The 14,049-nt window shown below is 42.3% G+C and overlaps 1 protein-coding gene across 1 annotated transcript in view; it reads right to left on the bottom strand.

The window, feature by feature from the left end:
• LOC132819977 (sodium- and chloride-dependent neutral and basic amino acid transporter B(0+)-like) overlaps positions 1-14,049 on the bottom strand; it is a 161,168-nt gene that overhangs the window by 131,908 nt on the left and 15,211 nt on the right. The window contains exon 4 of the mRNA XM_060831914.1: positions 5,524-5,655. Within this exon, the coding sequence (XP_060687897.1) occupies positions 5,524-5,655 (132 nt within the window). The remainder of the gene's footprint in view (positions 1-5,523; positions 5,656-14,049) is intronic.

Below are 14,049 nucleotides of genomic sequence, written 5' to 3'. Positions count from 1 at the left end.
ACCATTGATCCTTCACAGTCACTGGGTCAAAATCCTGGAATTCCTTTCCAAAGGACATTGTAGGGAAACCTACAGTGCATAGACTGAAGAGGTTCTAGAAGGCAGCTCATCACTGCTTCTCATGAGTAACTAGCGATAGGCAATAAATGCTGGCCCAGCCAGAGAAAACAAGTTCCTTGAACGAATAAGAAAAAAGCTCATTGAAGAACAATCTTAGCAGGACTTATACATTTAGGGGTAAGGTCTTGGGGTCTGTTGCTGAACAAAGAGACCTGAACAAAGAGTGCAGGTTCATAGCTCCTTGAAAGTGGAGTCGCAGGTAGATAAGATAGTGAAGAAGGCTTTTGGTATGCTTTCCTTTATCAGTCAGAGTATTGAGTACAGGAGCTGGGAGGTCGTGTTGTGGCTGTACAGGACATTTGTTAGGCCACTGTTGGAATATTGTGTGCAATTCTGGTCTCCTTCCTTTTGGAAAGATATTGTGAAACTTAAAAGGGTTCAGAAGAGGTTTACAAGGATGTTGCCAGGGTTGGAGGATTTGAGCTACAGGGAGACTGGGGCTGTTTTCCCTGGAGCGTCGGAGGCTGAGGGGTGACCTTATAGAGGTTTACAAAATTATGTGAGGCATGGATAGGATAAACAGACAAGGTTTTTTCCCTGGGGTGTGCGAGTCCAGAACTAGAGGGCATAGGTTTAGAGTGAACGGGGAAAGATATAAAAGAGACCTAATAAGCAACTTCTTCTTACAGAGGGTGGTACATGTATGAAATGAGCTGCCAGAGGAAGTAGTGGAGGCTGGTACAATTGCAACATTTTAAAGGCATTTGGATGGGTATATGAAAGGAAGAGTTTGGAGGGATATGGGCCAAGTGCTGGCAGATGGGGCTAGATTGGGTTGGGATATCTGGTCGGCATGGAAGGTTGGACCAAAGGGTCTGTTTGCAGGCTGTACATCTCTATGACTCGATGACTATATAACTTGGCACCATTGATAAGTACCAGAGTTGGTTTTAGCTCCTCCCTCGTTTCCTCAATGTCTATTTCATTTGAGGGTTTAATCCCACACCTGATGTCCAAGTGAGCATTCTTCAACCTAAAAACTAACCACTGAAACATTGAACTCCATCAACTATTAACTCACTGGGTCCAGACTTGACCCAAAGTGTAGTATGCAGTTTGGTATTTTTTTTTATCAAGGATTGGGAATCAGTGACAAGATCCTTCGTTTGTGTTTTCCAACTTAACTGAGGGCACAGGTTCAGCTCCAGAGTTCTCACTGCAGCTCATAACTAGCTGCATTGCTAACCCATATCTTGTGATTTAGTTTTAATTTAATTCAGAGTAGAACAGCAACTGCTGGTGTGAGTTTATCTTCAGCAGGATGTTTTACCAGATGTGACAATGCTTATGTGATCCCCAATAACATAAGAAACTGAGTGTGAATATCATGGGTTTGAAGAGACTGTTAAACATTTGTTACAATTAACTATTGCAAACAAGTGGTACACTCCTAAGGCAAAATAGCATCTGGGCTGATATTTTACAACAGAATAAGGATAACTTTGCCAAAACAGATATACATGGTTGTGCAGAGGCACATGGAATTAATTTGACAATCATGCACACAGGTAAGACAGAGTTTAAAGATTAATGTTTCAAAATTCAATGTAATGTTTTGAAAGTTTGACAATTTTTCCTGACTTGGTGGATGTATGTCCACCTGGAAAGGTACTCATTGATCTCTGTTGCACTTGTTTGACAACTTGGTTAGTTGCTGCTGGTTGCTATTAATCAACCCTACCACACAACATCATCAGAGGGTTCAACTCTCAATCTCTTCATACATGATTGGTCTGTCATAAATTGTTCAGAGCTGGCTTCTGTTCCTTTATCATGTAATATCATGAGCTGCAATACATTTCTGTGACCTGGGCTGGTTGCATATTTTAGAAACCTTTGCTGGTATCCAAAGATTTGTATTTCTAACTCTCACTCTCTGCCCAATGAGCAATGTTGGTACACCAAATAACCTAAAAATACCACCATTGTGTCAGTGGCACTTGTACTCATTTTGTTGCTAATTCACCAAAAAAATGGATGATTTAGAGAAGTAATCTGTCACAAGGAAGTAATCTCCCCATACAATATGAACAGCTCTGTTGCTACTTTGCTGAAGAATTGGATGAAATATCATATGGATATGGAGTCTCCCACTGTTTATATATTGCATTCGTGAGTCATTGAACATCCCGATTCATCCCTGGATTGTTATGCCAATCATTTTGAACTTTCAATACTCATGCGTTCCTGTGGTAACATGGGCATGATTTGAAACTGCGTCCAATGACAACAATTCACATTGTCCAAAGTATAACATGTCAGCCTTGAGAGCACATTTAATTTCATAGTTCAGGTGATCATGGTGCAGATCAAGATGAATATCTTTGTATTTTGGATAAGCAGTTCTGTGAATCATATGCAATCGTCTTGGCTACCTGGCTTAATTACTACTTCAAAGTTATAACTTTGCCAATTCTTGACTAATTCAATTGCACCATATGTGACTTGTTCTGCCATGGTGGGTGTGGTTTGAATGTCATGATTTGAGACTGCACTTAGATCTGTACATACTGGTAACCATGTATCTGTTAGACTAAATATTTCGGGAAGCCAGGGAGAGTTTGCGCATTGGCACTCATTGACAATACATACAATTGTTGATATGCTGTCTCCACTGAGAGATGGTTTCTCATAGCCTGTACCATGGAACATTACTTGCTCAGGTGCATGTCATTGAGGCCATATAGTGGTTACATGGTAACACGAACTCCGGTGTTGATTTTAGCTTTTATCTTGTATCACACTGCCTTCTCAGGACACATGATATTAAAGAGCTCCTGATTGCTTTCTACTCCCAACACAGAGTGTGAGATTAACATCATGTAAAGCCTGCTCATTTTCTAAAATTTGCCTTTCATTTGGTTGACTCTGAACCTCATCAATGTGGTTGCCTTGGTGCACCTTGGTAACAGTTTCCTTGTTGCTGATGATTTGTTATTACTCTATACTGTCATGTTGGTCGCTTGTGGTTTATTGTAAGGGCCTGACTTGGCTTTTGGAAACAGATTTCCTGCACATAGCCATGTCCCTTGATGCTACAGATATCAAAAAATAGAGCATGGACTTTGGAGAAGTGCAACAAACCACTGCTACTGGAGCTTTTGTTGGGTTTCTGTGTTTTACTGACCATTGCAATAGTATTGGTAGCACCTAAAGCATGTAATTGTTGCTGGCCTGCCACTATGTCTTCATAGATCTGTCTATCCTCAAGTAATAGGTCAAGACTGTGGCCCTCCTTAGGCCTTCCAACTGACTTTAATTCATGTGAATGTGATAATTAACTCATTAATATTCTCTGGCCATTCCTCTTCAGTAAAGTCACACTCATGCCCTTTGCTTTGGCATCCTCCAACAAACTGGTGAATAGTCTCTTGAGGATTCTTGTCTATTTGAAATGATGTGGAGTCTGTTCATCCTGAAGTGAATTCTTATCTTGATCAGCTCTTCAAGATCTTTCCAAAGCATATCCAGACTTTTCTGATCCACCCAGAAAAACTGTGCATGTTAATAATGTGAAGCGCCTCCTTGTCAAGTTATAAAATCCCTACGGAGTGGAAGCAGGCCATTCAGCTCATCGAGTCTGCATGACCCTCTGAACAGCATCCCACCCAGAACCAATCTCCTACCCTTTCCCTGCAACCCTCCATTTCCCCTCGCTAATCCACCTAACCTACACATCCCTGGATGCTATCAGCAATTTAGCACAGCCAATCCACCAAACATGCACATCTTTGGACCGTGAGAGGAAACCCAAGCACCTGGTGGGACCCATCTGAAATGGGCAGAATGTGTAAACTCCACATAGACATTTGCCTGAGGGTCAATTCAAACCCAGATCCCTGGCAATGTAAGGCCACTGTGCCTCCCTGAGTTCTGACAAGATTTTTAAGAGTTCTTTTCATGGCCTCACCTAGACCTTGATCTGCAAAATAGAACTGCATGAAGTTTTGGAACAGTAAAATCAGTGAAGGTGTTGCTGGATGCCAAATCCATACCAGTTTTGTTGCTGTCCATGAGTTGGCCTTTACAAAAACACCAGCTTTTGCTGTGTGTCTCTGATATTTTTGTCTCTCCAAATTATACTGCTCTTTCCTTAGGAACAAAGACATTTGTAATTGTCATTATGTATTAACTGCCATCAACAGAGCTTTCTAGGATTCAAGTTTTCTGTAATGCACTGGCCTTTGTCCCAGCTCAAGGGCGTTCTTTAGCATTTTAATTTGTTTTTATTACCAAGGAAATCTTAGAAATGCATTTTATCTTGAAAGAGTTTGCATCCTAATGAAAAGTAGAAATATGTTCCATTGTTCTCGTGCTTAATGCTCCATCTATAGATGTGTACAACTGTCTGTACTCTGAAAAACTGATGCTGTTTAAGGATAACAAAATTCTCCCTATTCCAAACTGTCTGCTTCCAAAGTCATGCTGGTCATCAATTTGTTTTCTAAATCTGTACGTCTATGATGTCTTTAATAGATAGTAACTGCTGTTGCTATGGTGTGAGTTTGCCTCCACCAGGGTGTTTTACCTGATGGGGCACTGCTTTTGTTATCTCCCACAATGTCAGAAACTGGGCATGATATTGTGATATTGGGCAACCCAACACTCATTCATTACATTGTTCAAGCATACACATTTCTGAGCTAGTAGTTTGCTATTAGTTTACAATAGTTGGGCATGTTACTAGTCAAGTTTCCTGGAGATGGTGGTGTAGTGGAGGAGTCACTGGCTTGGTAGTCAAGAAGCTCAGGTTAATGCTCAAGGGTCATGGGTTCAAATCTCACCACAGCAACTTGATACAATTTACAAGGGCAGCACAGTGGCTCAGTGGCTCGCACTGCAGCCTCACAGCGCTAGGGACCTGAGTTTGATTCCGGCCTCGGACGACTGTCTGTGTGGAGTTTGCATAGTCTCCCTGTGTCTGTGTGGGTTTCCTCTAGGTGCTCTGGTTTCCTCCCACAAAACAAAGATGGGTTGGCCATGCTAAATTGTCTGTTGTGTTAATCTGAGGGAAATGGATCTGGGTTACTCTTTAAAGGGTCAGTGTGGACTTGGTGGTCCCAAGGGCCTGTTTCTGCACTGTAGGGAATCTAATCTAATCATTCTTTAAATGATCTAAGGAAAAATTGAATCTGAAAAAACAATGAGATTTGGAGTCAACCATCCAGGTGAAATGAACACAATCACAATCACGCGCATTCAATGAATAAGAAACTAAACTAACATCAGTGTTAATCACTGACATATCTTGGTGTAACATAACAAAGTTTTCAAAGAGAATGACAGCAAGGCTCAGATACACTCTCATTTAATCACTCAATTATAATTAGTTTATTAATATGAATTAAACATTAAAATGCATTGAAATTGTTGCTGAGTTTTAACTATTCAATAATCTCTAACCTTGTAACATTGGTACAGATTTCCACACTGCAACAGGCCCGAGGCTGGCAAACTGTCCAAAGGAAGATTCCAAGAAAAATATTGGTATCCCAACAAGACCCAGCATGATTGAGTAGGGAATAAGAAATACACCTGGAAAATAGAATAAAAAGGTGAAACAGGGTCCATGGATGTGAATTCCCAACATACTCTGCAGTTTCAAGGGGATGGTAACAGCAACTTTATACTAACAGAGAAACAGGCCTAATCTTTAGAATCTCTCCTCAAAACCAAACCCCTAAAATCCAGGTTATCATTCTTGTAAAACCATGTTGTACTCCCTCCAAGGCCAATATATCCTCCCTTAGATGTAGTGCCCAGATCTTCCCACAGTACTTCAATTGTGGTCGAACCAGGGTTTTGTATATCTGCAGCATACTGTCTACATCCTTGTATTCATGTCCTCGAGGTGTAAAAGCCAGATTCCATGAGCTTTCTTCATTATTTACTGTACCTGTTTGTGGTACTTTAAAGGTCCATGCACCTGAAGCCCCAAGTCTCTTTTGGCATCCATTGTGTTTAACTTGATGCCATCTAGGAAGTATCCAGGTTGATACTATATCGGTCAAAATGGATAACCACACACTTGCTTACATTGAACTTCATCTGCTACATTTTTGCCCAATTACTGAGTCTATCAAGAACCCTCTGCAATTTTATGCTGTTGACTACATTGTCTACAATGCCCCCTAACTTTTGTCATCAGTATATTTGGATATATGACTTTCTATGTTATTATCCTAGTTGTAAATAACAAATATGAATAATTGAGACCCTAACACAGATCCTTACGGGGACACCACTGGTCACATCCTGCAAATTTCAGGACCTACTCATTATCCTTATTTTCTGGCACCTGCCACTCAACTAATTTCTGAACTATATAAGTAATTTGCCCTCAATTCCATCAGCCTCTACCTTAGTTAATAAGCTCTTATGTGCAATTTATCACATGCCATCTGAAGTCCATACAAACAACAACCATAGACATTCCCCTGTCCACTATCTTAGTCATGGCTTCAAAAAATTAAATGAGGTTTGTCAGGCATGACCTACTGTCCCTGATTAACTGAAGAAATTTGAAGTGCTCAGTTATTTTATCCTTAATTAGAGACACCAACCAGTGCCCCAGCACAGATGTTAGGCTAACTGATCTATAAATCCCTGATTTTCCTCTTTCGCCCCTGTTCTAAAGTGGAATAATGTCTGCAATTCTTCAGTCCAGTGGGACAACTGTGTATTGAGGGAAACATTGAAAGATTAGTAAGAATAAGGTTAATTAGTAAAAGCAGAGTAGTAATCCCAGGATTGCTATTGGTGCCACTGTCTAGTGAAGCTAGGAACGGAGAGTGTGTGCAGCTAAACACGTGGCTGCAGAGCTGATATAGGAGGGAGGGCTTCAGGTATGTGGATCTTCTGCGGAAGGTGGGACCTGTACGGGTTGCACCTGATCTTGAGGGGCATCAATATCCTGGGCAGGAGGTTTGCTAGAGATCTTCGGGAGGGTTTAAGCTAGTTTGGCAGAGGGATGGGAACTGGAACTATGGATCAAAGGATGTGGATGCTGGTGAACAGGCAGATACAGCATGCAGAGAGACTGTGAGGAAGGATAGGCAGTTGATAGGGCAAAGCTGCAGTCAGTGTGATGGGTCTATTTTAATGCAAGAAGTGTCAAGAATAAGGGTGATGAACTTAGAGCATGGAGCTACAATGGAGCATGGAGTTTCTTGAAGCTACAATGTTGTGGCTATTACTGAGGCTTTGATATCACAGGGGCAGGAATGGTTGCTGAATGTTCCGGGATTTAGATGTTCCAATAGGAACAGAGATGGAGGTAAAATAGATGGGTGGGTGGCATTGCTAATAAGGGACAGTATAATAGTTGTAGAAAGGGAGATTGTCGGGGATGGTTTGTCCACTGAGTCATTATAAGTGGAAGTCAGAAACAGGAAAGGAGCAGTCACTTTATTGGGAGTTTTCTATAGATACCCAATAGCAACAAAGGCATGGAGGAGCCGATTGTGAGGCAGATTTTGACAAGGTGCATACGTAACAGGCTTGTGTCGGGTGACTTCAATTTCCCTAATATTGACTGGAACCTCCTTAGCGCAAATAGTTTGGATGCAGCAGATTTTGTCAGGTGTGTCCAAGAAGGATTCTTGATTAAATATTTAGCTAGGCCAACCAAAGGGGAGGCCATTTGGATTTGGTGCTTGGTAATAAACCAAGCCAGGTGACAGATCTATTGGTGGGAGAACATTTCTGTTATAGTGATCACAACTCCCTGACCTTTACTATAGTCATGGAGAGGGATAGGAGCAAATGGTATGAGAAAGGATTTAGTTGGGGAAGGGGGAAATTACAATGCTATTAGGCAGGAACTGTGAATCATAAACTGGGAGTAGATATTCTCAGGGAAATGTACAACAGAAATGTGAAGGTTGTTTACGGAGAACTTACAGCAAGTGCGGGTAGGGCCAATCAGGGATAGTGAAGGGAACTTGTGCCTGGAGTTGGTATTTGGGGAGGTCATTAATGAATATGTTGTATGAGTATTCACTAGGGAGAGGGACCTTATTGTTTGTGAGGACAGCGTGAAACAGACTGATATGCTCAAACAGGTTGATGTTAAGAAGGAGGATATGCTGCAAATTTTGAAAAGCATGAGGATAGATAAGTCGCCTGAACCAGATGGGATACACCCAAGGTGGCTGCAGGAAGCGAGGGAAGAGATTGCTGTGCCTAAAGTGTTATGACACAGCGGTGAACCCCTCTCTTCATTAAACCAAACACCCAGAGAAGCTCACCTCACCTCATATTTCTAATATTTCAAGAAAATAACATCAATTCATTCTTTAACTCTAAAAGGGAACATCAAGCAACAAATATTCACAACACTAAGGCCCCTTTTCTCTTAACTGCTTAATACCTGCCTCCAAAGCTATAATATACTGTTCCAATAAAACATTTATTAAAATTACATCAAATCAATTTCAAAAGCTTTCAGTGGCTGTCATCTTTGGTGTCTTTCTTCTTCCGGCTGAAGACCTCACTGGATCATCTTCTTTCTTTTTACTGTTAAGATGTTTCATATGAAAGGTACCTTTGATACAGAGTATTTCAATGTCTTGGATCTCTCTCTCTCTTGATTGCAGTTGCTCTGTCTGATTTTGAAAATGGTTGCCTTTTTTATATTCCCCCAACATTGGATCATCAGTTTGATGTTGGTAAAACAATAAATTCAAACTGGATTGGGTTTTAGTATCCTGAGGCATAATTTAAACTGTTTGTTTAAATTGGATTTGTTGCCAAAACAGCAAACAATTCAGGTTTCCATTTCACAGCCAAATTTTATATATTTTCAATTTTCCAGTACACTCTGAGATTGCTAGTTAAATCATGTGACAGATGCTTGTAAGCTCTCAGTGCAGAACAGCATTCACTCTTTCTTAAAGGTACAGGACATTACAACAGAAGTAATGATCTTCGCATGCTCACTGGCTACTGGAGTAGTACCAGATGATTGGATGGTGGCGAATGTCATTCCCTTGTTCAAAAAAGGGGAAACGGATAACCCTGGGAATTACAGACCAGTCAGTCTTACATCACTTGGTATTTGGATGATAGTAAAATGTAGGGTATGTAGGTTAGTTTGATCTTAGAATAGGATAAAAGGTCCACGCAACATAGAGGGCTGAAGAGCCTGGACTGTTCTATGTTCTATCTGTGTATGACTGTGAGCGTGAGGAGTTAGAAAGGGAATAAAGTTATATGTTGATATTTGCCAGTTGTTCATCTGGGGTTGGAATACATTATCTCCTTATCTATTAATTTATTTATCAATTATAGATAGCAGTAGATAATCTTAAAGAATCACTGATTGATGATAAATTCAACCTTTACATTATAATATCAGTGTTTGGCACTTGTGCCTGGGAGATGATGTACAGGCTTTGTGGAGTTAGGGATGAGTTACTTGCTGCAATATTCCTAAACTCTGACTTGCTCTTGTAACCAGAGTATTTTATATATATATGATGATGAGTCTAGTTCAGTTTCTGGTCAATGGTAACCCCAGGCTGTTGACAATGGGAGATTCAGTAATGGTCATGAGAATGAATTTCACAAAATAATGGCTGGACTCTCTCTTGTTGGAGGGAGTCATTTCTGCCAATTGTGTGACATGAATGTGCTTGCCACTTGTTATCCCAAATCTGCATTTGAACATGGGCTGCTTCAGTATCTAAGCAATTGTGAATGGTGTTGAGGATTTGCAACCATGCACTTTCCTGGGGGCCAGAGAAGTGTTTGATCCTTGACACTCATTGATTCCAGTTTTGCTCGGGCTCCTGGATATCACACTCAGTCAACTGTGGCCTTGATGTCCACCGCTGTCACTATCTGGAGTAGAGTGGTGCTGGAAAAGCACAGCAGTTCAGACAGCATCCGAGGAGCAGTAAAATCGACGTTTCGGGCAAAAGCCCTTCATCAGGCAGACAGCTGTATTCCTGATGAAGGGCGTTTGCCCGAAACGTCGATTTTACTGCTTCGCGGATGCTGCCTGAACTGCTGTGCTTTTCTAGCACCATTCTACTCCAGAATCTGGTTTCCAGTATCTGCAGCCATTGTTTTTACCCAGGGCTGTCACTATCACCTCCTCTCTGGAATTCAGCTCTTTTTCCCATGTTAGAACCAAGGCTGTAATGAGGTCAGGAGCTGAGTGGTCCTGGCGGAATCCAAACTGGGCATCACCAAGCAGGTTATTGCTGAGCAGGTGCTGCTGGATACCATTGTTGACGACACCTTCCGTCACTTCACTGATCATCGACTGATGGGGTGTAATGGGCCAGGTTGGATTTGTCCAGCTTTTTTATGTATGCAGAGCATATCTGAGCAATTTTCACAATGATGAGTGGATGCTGATGTTGTAACTAAACTCGAAGAGCTTGGCTAGGGGTGCAGCAAGTTCTGGAGCACAGACGTTCAGTACTATTGCCAGAATGATGTCAAGGCCCATAGGTTTTGCAGTATCCAGTGCATTGAACTGTATTTTGTTATCTCATGGAGTGAATCAAATTGGCTGAAGGCTGGCATCTGTAATGTTGGGGACAAGTAGAGAACATTGAGATGAATCATCCACTCAGCACTTCAGCCTTACCTTTTGCACTGATGTGTTGGGCTCTTTCATCATTGAGGATGGGGACATTTGTGGAGCCTCCTCATCCAGTGAGTTGTTTAAATGTCTATCACCATTCATGATTGGATGTGGCAGGACAGCAGAGTCTGGTTCAGACTGATTGGTTGCTTAGCTCTATCACATGCTGCTTATTGTGTTTGGCATGCAAGTAGCCCTGTTTAGTAGCTTCACTAGCTTGACACCTCATGTTTAGGTATGTCTAGTGCTGTTCCTGACTCCCCAACTTCACTGTCCATTGAACCAGGCTGATCCCCGGCTTGATGGTAATGCTTGAGTGGGAGAGATGCTGGGCCATGAGTTTGCAGATTGTGCTGAAGTATGCTTCTGTTGCTGATGATGGCCCACAGTGCCTGAAGTCTTAGTTGCTAAATCTGCTTGAAGTCTGTCCCATTTAGCTCAGTGATAGTGCAATACAACAGGATGGATGGTATTCTGAATGTGAAGGTGGAACTTCATCTCCACAAGGTCTGTGCAGTGTCACTCATACCAATACAGCCAGCAGATTGGTGACGATGAAGTCAAGTAAGTTTTTCCCTCCTATTGGTTCCCTCATCACCTACCACAAACCCAGTGTAGCAGCATTGAATTTCATCAGCTATTCCCTGGACCACTCTCCCAAACTGTCTAGATCCTTCTGCAGCCTCCCCACCTCCTCAGTACTACCTGCCTGTCCGCCTAACTTCGTATCATCAGCGAACTTCACCAGAATTCACCCTGTCCCTTCAACCAGATCATTAATGTATAAAATGAACAACTGTGGCCCCAACACTGAACCCTGCAGGACCCCGCTTGTCACCAGCTGTGAATAAGAACCTTTTATCCTAACTCTCTGCCTTCTGTCAGACAGTCAATCCCCAACTTATGCCAGTAGCTTATCTTGAATACCAGGGGCCCTCACCTTACTCTGCAGCCTCCTGTGAGGCACCTTATCAAAGGCCTTTTGGAAGTGTACATAGATGACATCCACTGGGTTTCCCTGGTCTAACCTACTTGTTACCTCTTCAAAGAATTCTAACAGGTTTGTCAGGCATGACCTTTCCTTACTAAATCCATGCTGACTTGTTCTAATCTGACCCTGCACTTCCAAGAATTTAGAAATTCCGTCCTTAACGATGGATTCTAGAATTTTACCTACAACCAAGGGTAGGCTCATCGGCCTATAATTTTCCATCTTCTGTCTTGATCCTTTCTTGAACAAGGGGTTACAATAGCAATTTTCCAATCATCTGGAACTTTCCCGACTCCAATGATGTTTGAAAGATCACATTCAGCACCTCCGCTATTTCTGCAACTCAATCCTCAGTCGATTGGCGAGGATGAAGTCAAGTACGTTTATCACTCCTGTTGGTTTCCTCACCACCTACCACAGACCCAGTGTAGCAGTGAAGTTCTTTAGGACATAACCACCTTGATCAGTAGTGCTACTGCTGAGCCAGTCTTGATGGTCAATGTTGAAATCCCCCACCTAAAGGACATGTTGTGCCCTTGCCACCCTCAATGCTTCCTCCAAGTTTGTTCAGCATTGAGGAGTACTGATTCATCAGCTGAGGGAGGATGGTATGTGATAATCAGCAGGACCTTTTTGCCCCCTTTTTAACCTGAAGCCATGAGACTTCAAGGGTCTGGCGTCAATTTTGCAGACTCCCAGGGCAACTCCCTCCTGACTGTTCACTAGCTAGATAGGATGTCAGCTGGGCAGGAGGTCAGATTGACAGTAGAGGCCAGCGGTCAGTTCTCTCGAGGATGTGGAGTCACAGACAGACAGGACAGGGAAGAAGGCTTTTGGCATACTGGCTTTCATCAGTCAGGGCACTGAGTATAGATGTTGGGAAGTTATGTTGCACTTGTACAGGATGTTGGTGAGGCCACATTTGGAGTGTTATGCTCAGTTTTGGTCTCCCTGCTATAGGAAGGATGTTGTTAAACTGGGAAGAGTTCAGAAGAAATTTACAGGGATGGTGCCAGGATGCAATGGTCTGAGTTATAGGGAAAGGTTGAACAACCTAAGACTTTTTTCTTTAGAGCTGAAGAGATTGAGGAAGTTTCTTATAGAAATGTATAATAGCATGATAGGCATGGATACGGTGAATGCACTCTGTCTTTTTTCCAGAATTGGGGAATCGAGGACAGGAGGGCATCGGTTTAAGGTTAGAGGGGAAAGAATAAAAGGGACCCTGAGGGGGACGTTTTGACGCAGAGGGTGGAATGCATCTGGAATGAGCTGCCAGCAGAAGGTTGATTACATTAACAACATCAAAAGGTATTTAGACAAGTACATAGATAGGAAAAGTTTAGAAGGAAATGGCTAAGTGCAGCGAAATGGGGTTAGCATGGATGGACAGTTTGGTAGGCATGGACCAATTTGGGCCAAAGGGCTTGTCTCCGTGCTGTAGGACTCTATGACTCTATGTTAATGTTGGGTTGGGTTGGGTCGCATTTGACTGATGCAAGGAGTTGCTAGGTAGATGTCAACTCAGATCTGATGGACGTGGGGGTTTGGAGCGGGTCTGGACATGGCAGGGGTGTTAGATTTAATAATCTAACTTCCCTGATTAATTACTTTATTACATTTCCGATGTAAATAGAGATTTTTGGAGTGTTCCAAAAATCAGAGAATTGTCTAGTGGAAAATCCAGTTTCCTGGGCAATACCTTCAGAGTGTGCTAGAATGGGGATTCCACAGAATATTCATGGTGACTCATCGTCGACACCAAATAATGACTGGCCGGTGTAAAATCCTTGACTTTATATCATTATTAGATTACTTACAGGGTGGAAACAGGCCCTTCGGCCCAACAAGTCCACACCGACCCGCAACCCACCCATACCCCTCTGCCTAACACTACGGGGAAACCCACGCAGACACGAGGGGAACGTGCAAACTCCACACACTCAGTCGCCTGAGGTGGGAATTGAACCCAGGTCTCTGGCGCTGTGAGGCAGCAGTGCTAACCACTGTGCCACCGTGCTGTCTGCTGGTTTCTCTGATAGCATGATATCCAGACTCAGTCTCTTATGTTATGGTGGATAATATATAAGCATTGCTGCATACATACATTATTGGAGGCAAACTAAGATCGAAATGAAGATAAGTAATAACTGTAATCCAGGAGATAATGAAGTTCATCGATGACTCACTGTGAGATTGTAAAGTAGGAACAGCAACTTTGTTTTAGCTAGCACCTTATCAATGGGTATTCCTGATAAACTGACCAAAATTACGTGTTCAATATTGCAATCCATCATGATGTCCGTGTATTTCTGCTGTAAGTAAAGTCTAACAGTGACGT

Source organism: Hemiscyllium ocellatum, chromosome 11 (genome assembly GCF_020745735.1).
Source record: "Hemiscyllium ocellatum isolate sHemOce1 chromosome 11, sHemOce1.pat.X.cur, whole genome shotgun sequence".
NCBI classification, from domain to species: Eukaryota; Metazoa; Chordata; class Chondrichthyes; order Orectolobiformes; family Hemiscylliidae; genus Hemiscyllium; species Hemiscyllium ocellatum.
Note: the sequence above shows the minus strand (reverse complement) of the source record. Positions and strands in the feature narration are given on the sequence as shown.